General features: G+C 33.9%; 1 protein-coding gene across 1 annotated transcript in view; it reads right to left on the bottom strand.

Annotated features, from left to right (window-relative positions):
* MDGA2 (MAM domain containing glycosylphosphatidylinositol anchor 2) overlaps positions 1-12,940 on the bottom strand; it is a 639,286-nt gene that overhangs the window by 339,500 nt on the left and 286,846 nt on the right. Inside the window, 1 exon segment of the mRNA XM_031952914.1 lies at positions 12,651-12,920. Within this exon segment, the coding sequence (XP_031808774.1) occupies positions 12,651-12,920 (270 nt within the window).

Here is a 12,940-nt window from a genome sequence, read left to right as displayed (position 1 = left end):
TTCCCCTCTATCTTGTTTTCCTGGGAGGATGCCCTATTCTTTGATAGCAGCAGGAATTTGCTCATATGCTGCTATATTAATATATATTAATTGGCACTAAAGTGTCTGCATAAGAATCTAAACCTTCTAGTTGATCAAAGGTGACTGGTATATTAATTCCAGGTTGTCCATTTTGTTGGGCTTGTATTCTACAGAGTTAATTATACTCAGAAAGCCACAAGTTTTGTCCAGGTCTTAAACATTTCCTTGCTATAGATTTACAATCATTAAGGGTTAAAATTTCAAAAGCCAAATTTTCTAACATCATCTTAACATTCCAGATGTTAAGATGTAGACCCATCTACATGAGTGCAAGCCTTTCAGATCTTTGATAATTTCCAGATTAAAAGAAGTGTATCTTCTTTTTTCTTGACCTGAAGAGTTATACTCTTTAATCACAGGGTACACTTCTATTCTCAAATCAGATGTATCCTATCCTTCCTCTAGTTTTAATTAGTATGTTTTGTAATTGTGTCATAGGGAGTGGACTAAGCTGCTGCATTGGTGGTACTGGTGTCACTGCCCTTCCTACTCCTCCTCCTCCCATGAAGATGAAATTGAAGGAGGATGGTCAAAAGGTAGGGAATGCCCTAAGGGCACCTGCATGCTCTGGTGTGAGAAGCACCACACTCTGTGCATGGTACTTAAGATCCACCTCTTCATGCCTTTCAGCTGCTTTGTCAGTACTATCCTACCCCTTTCTCCTCACACTTCCTTGTCTGGCTGTTCTTAAAACTTTTCCTTTTTTTGGAACTTGTGGGATTCTTTAAAGCCAATTGTATTATACTGTACATAAGAAATGTTTCTTCAGGAATTGAATCAGGACCCACAGCTTCAAAATATTCAATTAGTTGCTCTCTCACTAGTTCCCACATATCTGGCTCTAATTTTCCTTCCTTAGATAACCAAGAGACTCTAATATAATGCACTCTAATATATTTAAGAATTTCTCCACTAAGTTTGTGATCATGTCAGTCGAACTGCTTTGTGCCCTGCTTTGCAAGGTCCTGCATTTCTAGGGCCCCACATTTGGCTGCCAAAACGTAATGTACAAACTAGCTCTCTGGAGGACCTTAGGATCAGCCTGAGTCCTTGTTCTTAGTGGAGGAGTGAAGGAGGAGGTGGAGAAGTGAAGGAGGAAGGAGAGCTGGTCAAAGATGAGGTCTGGTGTCTGAAGTCTAAAGCCTGAAGTCTTCTCTGTGTCTGTGGGCTGAGAGCTGTGGCTGAGAGAGCCTTCTGCATCTTAGACTCCCTTAAATACCTCGGTACAATTACATCACTACAACACACTGAGCAGGCACAATCATTACATCACCACAGAGAACCATTATCTTACCTTGAGTAGGTGCTTAACTATAAGCACCATGCTGACCTAGATTCAAGTGCAACTTTTCAGAGTTCAGACCCTCTACATGGCTTCCCATTTATTTTTGCAAATCTATTTTTCTTTGCAAGTATTTTTTTAAATCATCAATTTTACCATTTCTTATACCAAAGTAGAATTCCATCCAACACAATAATATACCACAATTTTTTCAGATATTCACCACTTGACAGGCATCCCCTAAATTTCCAGTTCTTTGCCACCACAAAGAGAGCTCCTATAAATATTTTAGAACATGTGGCTTCTTTTTCTTTTCCCTTGGAAACAGACCTACTAATGATATTGCCAGGTCAACAATTATAAGTAATTTAATAACTCTTAGAGAATAATTCCAATTGCTCTCCAAAATGGGTGGGTGAGTTCAACTAGTAGTGAATTAGTGTATTAATTTTTCCACATCCTCTCTAATGGTTCTCACTTTCCCCTTCTAGATTTTAACAATCTGGTGGATAAAAAATGATATATGTTTTAATTTGCATTTTTCTAATTAATAATGAATTACAACCATTTTTCATATGACTATGTTTTTGTGATCTCTCTTCATTGGAAAATTGCCTATTTGTATCCTTTGACCATTTATTAATAATTCTGATAGATTTGTATTCTAATAGATTTGACAAAGTTCTCTATTTGAGACATGACATCTTTATTTGAAAAATTAGAAAAAATCAGTTTTCTTCTTTCTTTCTAATCTTGATTACATTGGGTTCATTTATTTTAAAAAAAAATTTTTAAAAACTAAAAAAAATTAACTTTTTAGTTAAATGTAATGAAAATAATTCATTTTATACTTTATCATGCTCAATATCTCTTGTTTATTCAAAAATTCTTCATGGATCCATAATTATGATAAATAATATATTTATCTTCTTCAAGATTTTCTTTAATATCTTTATATCTAGGTAATGTATCCCTTTTGATATTATCTTGGTGAGTGGTGCATAATATAGCTCTAGACCTTCTCAAACAAATCCAGGAACTATGCAAACAAAATTAAATAAATTTAATACAAATAAAAAATCAGATTTACATATTAGAAAAATATTTATTCTTTATGAGTAGAACATGCAAATATAACAAAAATCACACTTGTTTTTAAACTACTTTGTATATTCAATGTTATCCCAATTAAATGACTAAAAAATTACTGAGTTGAAAAAAATAATTCTTTTGAAAGAACAAAAGGTCAAAATATCAAAGGAACTAATATAAAATATAAAGGAAGGAAGTTTAGCCTTAATAAATCTTAAATGTATTATGACAGTAATTTTTTATTATTTTTATTGTAAATTTTATTTTTGAAATATGCATAGATAACTTTTTAACATTGATCCTTGCAAAAACTTGTACTCTAAATTTTTCCTTCCTTTCCTCTCCACCCCCTCCTCTAGATGGTAAGTAATCCAATACATGTTACCTATGCTAAAAATATGTTAAATCCAATATATGTAAATATATTTATATAATTATCATGGTGCATAAGAAAAATCAGATCAAAAAGGGAAAAAATGAGAAAGAAAACAAAATGCAAGCAAATAACAACAAAAAGAGGGAAAATGCTATGTTGCGATCCACACTTTAATTCCCATAGTTTTCTCTCTGGGTGTAGATGGCTCTCATCATCACAAGATCATTAGAACTTTTCTCAATCATCTCATTGAAAAGAGCAATGTCCATCGAAATTGACCATCATGTAATCTTGTTGTTACCATGAACAACAATTTCCTGGTTCTGTTCATTTATTGCTACCATCAATTCATGTAAGTTTCTCCAAGCCTCTCTGAAATCATCCTGCTGATCATTTCTCATAGAAAAATAATATTCATAAGTCATAACTTATTCATCCATTCTCCAACTGATGGGCCATCCATTTACCTTCCAGTTTCTTGCCACTACAAAAAGGGCTGCAACAAACATTTTTGCACATGTTTGTCCCTTTCTCTCCTTTATCATCTCTTGGGATGAAAACTCAGTAGAAGCACTACTAGATCAAAGGGTATTTTGATAACCCTTTAGGCATAGTTCCAAATTGCTCTCCAGAATGGTTGGATAAGTTCATAACTCCACCAACAATCTATTAATGTCCCAGTTTTCTTACATCCCCTCCAACATTTGTCATTATCTTTTCCTGTCATCTTAGCCAAACTGAGAGCTGTACCTCAGAGTTGTCTTAATTTACATTTCTCTTATGAATAGTGATTTAGAACATCTTTTCATATGGCTAGAAATAGTTTCAATTTCATCTGAAAACTGTTTCTATCCTTTGATCATTTATCAATTGGAGAATGGCTTGAATTCTTATAAATTTGAGTCAATTCTCTATATATTTTATAAATGAGGTCTTTATCAGAACCCTTGACTGTAAAAATTTTTCCCAGTTTATTGCTTCCCTTCTAATCTTGTCTGCGTTAGCTTTGTTTGTATAAAACTATTTTAAATTAATAATCAAAATTATCGAATTTGTGTTCAATAATGTGTTCCAGTTCTTTTTTGTTCACAAATTCCTTCCTTTGACACAGAGCTGAGAAGTAAACTATCCTATATTCTTCTAACTTGTTTATATTACCACTCTTTATGTCTAAACTATGAATTCATTTCCACCTTATCTTGGTATATGATGTTAGATATGGGTTAATGTCTAGTTTCTGCCATATTAATTTCCAATTTTACCAGCAGTTTTTGTCAAATAGTGAGTTCTTATCCCAAAAGCTGGAGTCTTTAGATTTGTCAAACATTAGATTCCTATAGTTATTGACTATTTTGTCCTCTGAACCTAACCAAAACCTAAGGGTTTTGATGATCACTCCTTTATAATATAGTTTTAAGTCTGGCACAGCTAAGCCACATTCATTTGCATTTTTTTATTAATTCCCTTGAAATTATTGACCTTTTGTTTTTCCAGATGAACAGATGAACAGAATATGCTATCCATTTATTTATTTTTAACATTCATTTTTAAAATTCGAGTTCCAAATTTTCTTCCTCCACTTACCCACCATAATTAATGTCAGTCAATATGATATCAATATTGGGCAAAATCTATTTCCATATTATCCATGTTGGAAAAAAACAAGAAAAAATGAAAAAATATGCTTCAATTCAATTGTTAATCTGTTGTCTCTTTGTAGATGGATAGATTTTTATTTTCTCCTGAGTCTGTTGAAATTGTCTTGTGTCATTTTATTGACTAGTATAGCTAAATTTTCCACAAGTGATTATTAGTTACAATATTGTTTTTACTGGGTAAATTTTTCTCCTGGTTTTATTTATTTCATTTTGCTTCAGTTCATAAAAGTCTTCAAATGTCCAAAGTTCTTCCAAAATGTCCTCATTATTTCTTATGGGACTACAGTATTCCCTTACAATCATATGCTACAATTAGTTCAGCTGTTCTCCAATTGATAGGCATTCCCTCACTTTCCAAATATTTGCAATGCCTGAAATAATTGCTATAAGTATTTTTGTACACATAGGTTCTTTTATTTTTCCTTTTATCTCTGGGATACAGACCAACTTATGGTATAGCAATACCATAATTTTATAGGTCAATTTTATAGGCCTTCAGGCATAGTTTTAAATTGTTCTTCACAATAACAGGATTAGTTCACAACTTGATCAACAATACATTATTGTACTTTTTTTCTACCACTTCAGAGTTTCACTTTTCTTTTTGTCAGATTAGCCAATCTGATAAGTGTGAGATGATACCTCATAATTGTTTTAATGCACATTTCTCTAAAAATTAGTGATTTAGATTTTTTCATGTAACTGTACTTAGCTTTGAGTTCTTCTGAATACTGACTATTCATTTCCTTTGACTATCTATCAATTTGGGAATGGTATTTATTTTTATAAACTACATTTGAGAAGAGATGTCATTGTCACACAATCTTTCTGTAAAATCCCAACTCTTGATTTTCTGTTTTCCTCCTAATTTTACCTGCAAGCATGGATTTTTAGTTTTATCAAATACTAGATTACTATGATCTAAATGATCACAGTAATGAGTCATTAATCTATTCCACAGAGTTATCATTCTATTTTTAACCATTACCAGATAGTTTTGATGATTACTGCTTTGCAATATAACAAAGAATGGTACCGATAGATGAAATGATTATTTTCTTAGAGAACCCTAGGTATCAAACTAAAATAGATAGAAACAATAACTGTTGAATATAAAATAAATTCATCTAAATCTTCAATATTTCTGTCTCTTTAAAAAAAAAATCTCACAAGCAAGGATGAATTCCATTTGAAATAATGACAAAAATCTTTAAAGTTCTTTGGAATCTATCTACCAAAATAGAGATGGGAATTATATAATGACAACTACAAAATACTATTTGTAGATAAGAGAGACTAGTATAATTCAAAAAATACTCATTGCTTGTTGGAATCCTTACAAAGTGCTAATTTAGCATGGCACTTAGCAAATCCTCTAGCTCACTAATGTATTTAAGTACTCATTGGAGTTCACAGGTTTGGGAGATTTCAGGTTTTAGTATGAGATATCCGAATTCACACCTCCCTTAATCCCCACCTCCAGAAGGAGGAGTCAACCTTTGAGAGATCACATATAAAGAGGCCCTTAGCTTCGGGTTCGTGAGTTTACTTGGAACATTTTCAAGGGTCAGAGAGGAGCATTCTGAAAGGAAGCCCACTCTCTTGGAAGCAAGAGAGATTCATTTCATTTTCCAACTTTGTGCTGGCTGGAGGGTGAAGAAAGCAGAGGCAGAAGCAAAGGACAAGGCTGCGAGAGCTCTTAGAACCAAGGAGAGAGAGAGAGGCCTCTAAGAAAACTAACTGGGCTATATTGGAGACAATAAAAGATCTGAACTTTTAGCACCTTGGCTGCATTTGGGTGATTATTATTTTTAACTGAATCTAAGGCTGCCTCCAGAAAACCTCCCCAAGAAACCTCTCTCCCAGAGAGAACTCATATTTTAAAGAAGAAAAACATCTCAGTTGCTCATGGGTGGGTCATTAATAATTTTCTATATAAGAATACCATCTAAAGTGATTAACTTTTGACTTGTCATTCCAAACAATTAAAAACATTCACATGGAGGAGCAAAGAATCAAGAATCTTTAAAGAAATAATAATAGAAAATTGAGCCTAGCAATAATAGTTCTCACACTATACTATGAAGTAATAATTATTGAAATGATTTTGTACTGATTAAGAAATAGAGAAGCCAGAGTTGGACTCTGAAGATGAACGCCAGTCTTTGCTGTTCCCATGATAAGTTTCTATGGTTGTGGGTTTTTTTTGCTGGTTCCATTATTTTAATGAGAAATGTTTGTGTAAGTACTTGTAATAATGGGATGGAGGGATGGTGTCTCTGCCTTCACTTCAGCTCTCCTCTCTGATCTGGAATCCTAAACCAAAAGCTCCACCTGCAGTTCAAATGCACATAGTCAGTAACATCTCTCATCCACTGCTTCTGCATTTACTGAGTGTGCTGGTTTCTTTTTGCTCAGGGTCCCCACTCTGTAGCACAACTGGGCCTGGCATTCCTAATCAGCCAAGGTTCCTTCAGTCTTCACAGTTCAGGACTATCTTTGCTACATCTCAAAACTTCTGGTAATTTTTTTTCATTTTGAGAGGCAGAGCCAAGATGTTAGTGAAGGAAGGGACTCATTAAGCTCCCCCCCAAAACCACTCCAAATTCCTTTAAAAAATGATTCTAAACAAATTTTAAAACAAATTTCAGAACATACAAAAAGATGAAGTAGAACATTTTTCAGCTGAAGACAATTTAGGTCAGCAGAAAAGATTTGTGGCACCAGCATGGGAGTCCAGCACCATTCTCAGGGCAGGTTATGCCAGGACAGCCCTAGCCCTGGCCCCACACCCAGACTCAATACCAGAAAAGCAAAAATTGGTCTTGGCTCCTGAATCAGAAGCAGAACTGGAAGTTTCAAGACCTCTCAACCGAGTCACCAAAGGATGACTTGAAACGTCAGCAGGTAAGGTCTATCAAAAGATGAGAGGATCTTAGGAAACTAGCGAATTAGGGAGTGGGCATGACCCGCAGTGGTGTCAGCAGCTTCTGAAGGCCTCAGCTCACAAAAAGTCTCTTTATTTGCATTGAGGAAGGACACTGTTGCTTCAAAACGCTAGATTTTACAGCCTCAATGGGGCGAGGATACTCCTCACAAATTGGGGAAGAAAAAAATGCTTGTGATTAGATTCTCAGAAGGATCTCTGAAAACAGCTTGGGACAGTGCATCTTCCACCTTGGAAAGAGAGCCTTATTTAAGGAGTTAAAAGCCAAGTTATAGACTCAGAAAATGAGAAGACAACAACAAAAAAGATTCTGACCATAGAAAGTTACTACAGTGACTAGAAAAATCAAAACACATTCAGAAGATGATTACAAAGTTAAAGCTATTACATGCAAAGCCTCCAAGAAAAATAAGAATTGCTCTTAGGCCATGGAACAGCTCAAAAGAGATTTTGAAAATCAAATAAGAGAGATAGAGGAAAAATTGTTAAGAGATTGAAAGTGGTACAAAAAAAAATACAGAAAACTCAAAAAATGCCTCAACAAGCAAAATCACCCAAATGGACAAATTGGTGCAAAATCTCAATGGAAAAAATAAATCTGTAAAAAATAGAGATAAGCAAACAGAAAATAGTGACTTTATGAGAAATCAAGAAACAATAAAATAAAACCCCCCAAAAAGAAAACAATGTGAAATATCTCACTGGAAAAACAACTAACCTGGAAAATAGATTCAGGAAAAATAATTTAAAAATTATTAGTATACCTGAAAATCATGATGAGAGAGAGAGAGAGAGAGAGAGAGAGAGAGAGAGAGAGAGAGAGACCGAACATCAAGTTTCAGGAAATTATCAAGCAAAACTGTCCTAATATTCTAGTATCAGGAGATGAAATAGAAATTGAAAGAATCCACTGATCACCCCTGAAAGAGATCCCAAGATGAAAACTTCAAGAAACTTTATAGCCAGGGAGAAAAAAATCCAGAAAGAAATCATTCAAGTATGGTGGAGTCACAGTTATAACACAAGATTTAGCAGCTTCTACATTAAAAGACTAGAGATCCTCAAATATTGATATTCCGGAAAGTAATGGAGGTAGGATTACAACCAAGAATCAACTATGCAACAAAACTGAATTAATCCTTCAGGGGAAAAGGTATTCATGAAATAGACGATGTTAAAGTATTCATGATGGAATGGCCAGAGCTGAATAGAAAATCTAATTATCAAATAAAAGACTCAAGAAAAGCATAAGGAGATAATCAGGAAAGTGATATTATAAGGGACTTAATAAAGTTTATCTATTTGCATTTTAACATGGGCGGATTCATTAGAACTTTCTCATTATTATGGCAGTTAGAAGGAATATATATAGATGGAACAGATCTGAGTTAAATATGAAGAAATAATATCTAAAAAATTAAGGGGTGAGAGAGGAATATACTTAGAGAAAGGGAAAGGGAAATATGGAATGGCATAAATTATCTGTCATAAAAGAGGTAAGAAAAAACTTTTATAGTGAAGGAAAGGGAGAGGAAAGGGGCTCAGAGTACATGTTTCAGTTTTTCCCTGATATATTTTATATATATATATATATATATATATATATATATATATATATATATATATATATCAATCTGGGAGGGAAAGACCCCCTCAGGGTTTCTGTAAATGCATATATAGACTAGGTAAAAAGAGTCATTATCTACCTCATTTCTTACCTTACCTTAAGTATTAAATGGATATTGCCTCAATCAAATTGAGACCTTTTAAAGACCTAAGTTTAAAAAGGCCAAGATCTCCCATAGTATTAAAATAAGGGTGATAACTACACAGTTCTCCATCACTTAAATCTAATTTATTTACATGTCTAACCATCACCTCTTTGATGTGGTCCTCTTAGAGTATGAAGGACTGTTAGGATTCTTACAAGGTTCTAAGTAAGTGGAATTGAGGAGACAGTGGTTAAATATAGTTTAGCATTGATTTAATCCTACAACAAATAATGGTTTCCTAGTGATATAATGATTGATGTATACTCAGTGTGGAACATATAAGCAAGTTGTCAGGGCCAGACACACAAACCCACTAGAAGCTCTCAGAGCCTCAGCCAGGATTCAGTCGAGCAGATTCACAAGCCAGAGAAGACAGCTTAAGCTCTCAGAACCAAGATTACAGAAAGCCTCTAAGAAAACTAGCCGAGCCCCAAGTGAAGGAGATAAGACTTTGAAGGATACAATAAAGGATTTGGACTTTAACTCCTAGCTGCATTTGGGGTGATTACACAGAACTGAAATGAAGGCTACTCCCAGAAGTGCCCCAAGAAACCTCTCCCAGAGAACATTATATTTTCTCTAAAGAACATTACAAAGGACAAATAAAAAGAAGTTTCTATCCTTTCAAAATCATTCCTCTATTGCTGCTTTATCCTGAATTTTCTCTTACTACTCTGGAAATTCTTTGTTCTGCAAAATCTTATCACTTCTACCTAACCATGCTGGAGAATTCCTCTGCAAGACACAGTGCACACTTTATCCCACCAGCAAGATCCTTGTGGACCTTCTATTTTCAGAAGAAGTTTACAACAACCTGCTTTCACTGCTGGACAATTTCCTGACTTTAAAATCATGCTCAAATATGGAACTATGCCCAAAGGGCTATCAAACCATGCATACTATTTGATCCAGTAGTAGCTGTACTGAGTCAGTATCCCAAAAAAAGCAGAAATATCTGTAGCAGGCCTTTTTTTGTAGTGGCAAGGAATTGGAAACTGAGTGGATGCACTTCAGTTGGAGAATGGCTGAAAAAGTTATAGTATATGAAGGAAAGGAATATAATTATTCTATAAGAAATGATCAGCAGGATGATTTCAGAAAGGCCTGGAGAGACTTACATGAATTGATGCTAAATGAAATGAGTAGAACCAAGAGAACATTATAGACAGCAACAAGAAGATTACGTGATGATCAATTGTGATAGACTTGGCTCTTTTCAACAATGAGGTAATTCAGGCCAAATCTTGTGATGGAAAGAGACATCTGCATCCAGAAAGAGGACTGTAGGGACTGAATGTGGATCAAAAAATGGTATTTTCACCTTTTTATTGCTGTTTGCTTGATGTTTGTTTTCTTTCTCCTTTTCTTTCTTTTTTATTGGATTTTTCTTGTGCAGCATTATTGTGGAAATATGTATGGAAGAGAATCGCATGTGTTTTTTTGTTTGTTTTCTTTTGTTTTTTTGATGAGGCAATTGGGGTTAAGTGACTTGTCCAGGATCACACAGCTAGGAATTCCTAAATGTCTGAGACCAGATTTGAACTCTGGTCCTCCTGACTTCAGGGCTGGTGCTAATAATTGCATATGTTTAACATGTATTGGATTACTTGCTATCTAAGGAAGAGAAGGGAAGGGAGAAAAAATTTGGTACAGGATGTTTTTGTAGAAGTGAATGTTGAAAACTATCTGTGCATGTATTTTGGGAATAAAAAGCAAGAAATTAAAATTTAAAAAAGTTTTAAAAATTGTGCTTTATTGTAAGGATGATCACTTGTAAAATATTTAACTACTCTGATGAAGATAATTACCCAAGACAGATTCTAAAGGACCTGTAATGAAAAAGTAGATCAATTTTCAGAGAAAAAACTGATGAATTGATTACAGATTGAAGCATGTTTTTTTTTTCACTTATTTAATTGTTATTGGTGTATGTGTGTTTTCTTTTATAACTTGGCTAATATGAAAATATATTTTGCATGTTTTCTATGTACAATTGACATATGTGGGAGGGAGAAAATATTTGGAGCTAATTTTTAATAAATATTAAATTTTTAAAATTAATCAAGAAATATTAAATGAAAGAAAAATTATTTTTAAAAGATTAACATTACTATTTTAATCATGTGTCACTTTGGGATTTTGTGAACTATAGTTTACCTTAGTCACCTTATAATGTTTCATCATTCTGGATAGTTTTTTTTTTTTTTTGAGGGGAAGGGGATTGGTGAGGTATGTACATTGTGTATGTTTGTGTTTGTGTGTGTGTGTGTGTGTGTGTGTGTGTGTGTGTTTATATAGGAACATGAAAATGTGATTTCTTCCTGAGAACCATTAGTTCTCATGCACACATACAGGCTAAAAAATCCAGGTTTACTTTTTCTATAACCTCATCAATGTGTGATTTCCCCTTAAACAATGCAATATCTGCATATCCTGTGTAACATTTGCATATATTTTCTTTTACAAATTCATCACAAGTGGTCTATCTAATGTCCTGGAGACCTTCCTTTGACATGAAAATATCAGTAGAGCACAGTGACTGTTTTTCAGCTGTTACTCACTTTTGCTATGTGACAAGTCAATCTTCTTTTTTATCCACAAATTTTTGATGACATCCTTTGTTTTTCTTCTTTGTAATTCCATGTTTATGATCCATTCATACCTATTCTGTATATCTTCATTTATCTCTAAGTGGTATTATTTCAATTCTTCAGAAACTACTGTGTTCTGTAAATCATGTCCAAATAACATAATCTGAAAATCATCAAGCCTTTGGTTCAGAGAGATACTTGTGTTCATTAAAATTTCTAAATGCCTTTCCCTTCTTTTGATAGTATCTTCTTTTGTGTCCCTATGTGGTTTCATATAGCATCCACATGGATATACAGATTTCTTTTCATGTCTGCATTCTGATATTTATGTTTCTTTTCTCTCTATCCTCTCCCTCAGAGGGATCTCTATGAAACTTCTGGTGAACTCTCCCTTGAGAAGACTTCCTGCTCTGTTCAACTCTACCTTTTATGTCCCTGTCTCCTTTTAAAAACAAGATTAGGAGCTAGCTTAATTTTATCAATTTAATTTTGTTATAAATTCTGCCATAAAATCTTTGTCATTAGCAGGAGGATAACAGAGAAACAACTGAAGAATCAGGACAAGGATAATTCATACCATATCCAAGAAACACTTCTTGTTCAGGAAACAACTGAAATAAAAGAAGTGTACTTATTCTTTCTGGTGAATTCATCTCTATTCCTGAAATAGTATGCCTTTTAAAAAGTTCAAAGCTCTGGGAAGCCCTTAATAAAATAGTTTAAAAATAATTTAACATAAGCATATTTTATTTAAAGAAAAATGTATATTTCACAACACCACTACTACCATTTATTTCTGGACAAATGGAATTCTTTGGGAAATAAAATGTTAATTCTTTAGCCAACCTTACCTCTCACTATGATGTTAATGGATTTTTTGGCTGGATTTCCCACATTGTTGTTGGCAACACAGCTATAAGTACCAGCATCATCTGATATGATGGCAGGAATTGTTAAAGTTCCTCCATTTAGCACAGTCTTTTCAGGAAGAATTCCAAAGGATCTCACCCATGTAAGGGTAGGGGTAGGTTCACCTCCTGTTGTAACACATACTAAAGTTATCGCCTCTCCAGGATTTACAACTATGGGATCATCGACCAAGAGTTTAATTGATGGAGAAGCTGAAAGACATAAAAAAAAT

This window comes from Sarcophilus harrisii, chromosome 2 (genome assembly GCF_902635505.1).
Source record: "Sarcophilus harrisii chromosome 2, mSarHar1.11, whole genome shotgun sequence".
Lineage (NCBI taxonomy): Eukaryota > Metazoa > Chordata > Mammalia > Dasyuromorphia > Dasyuridae > Sarcophilus > Sarcophilus harrisii.
The sequence above is the reverse complement of the archived record's forward strand: the minus strand, read 5'-3'. Positions and strand labels throughout refer to the sequence as shown.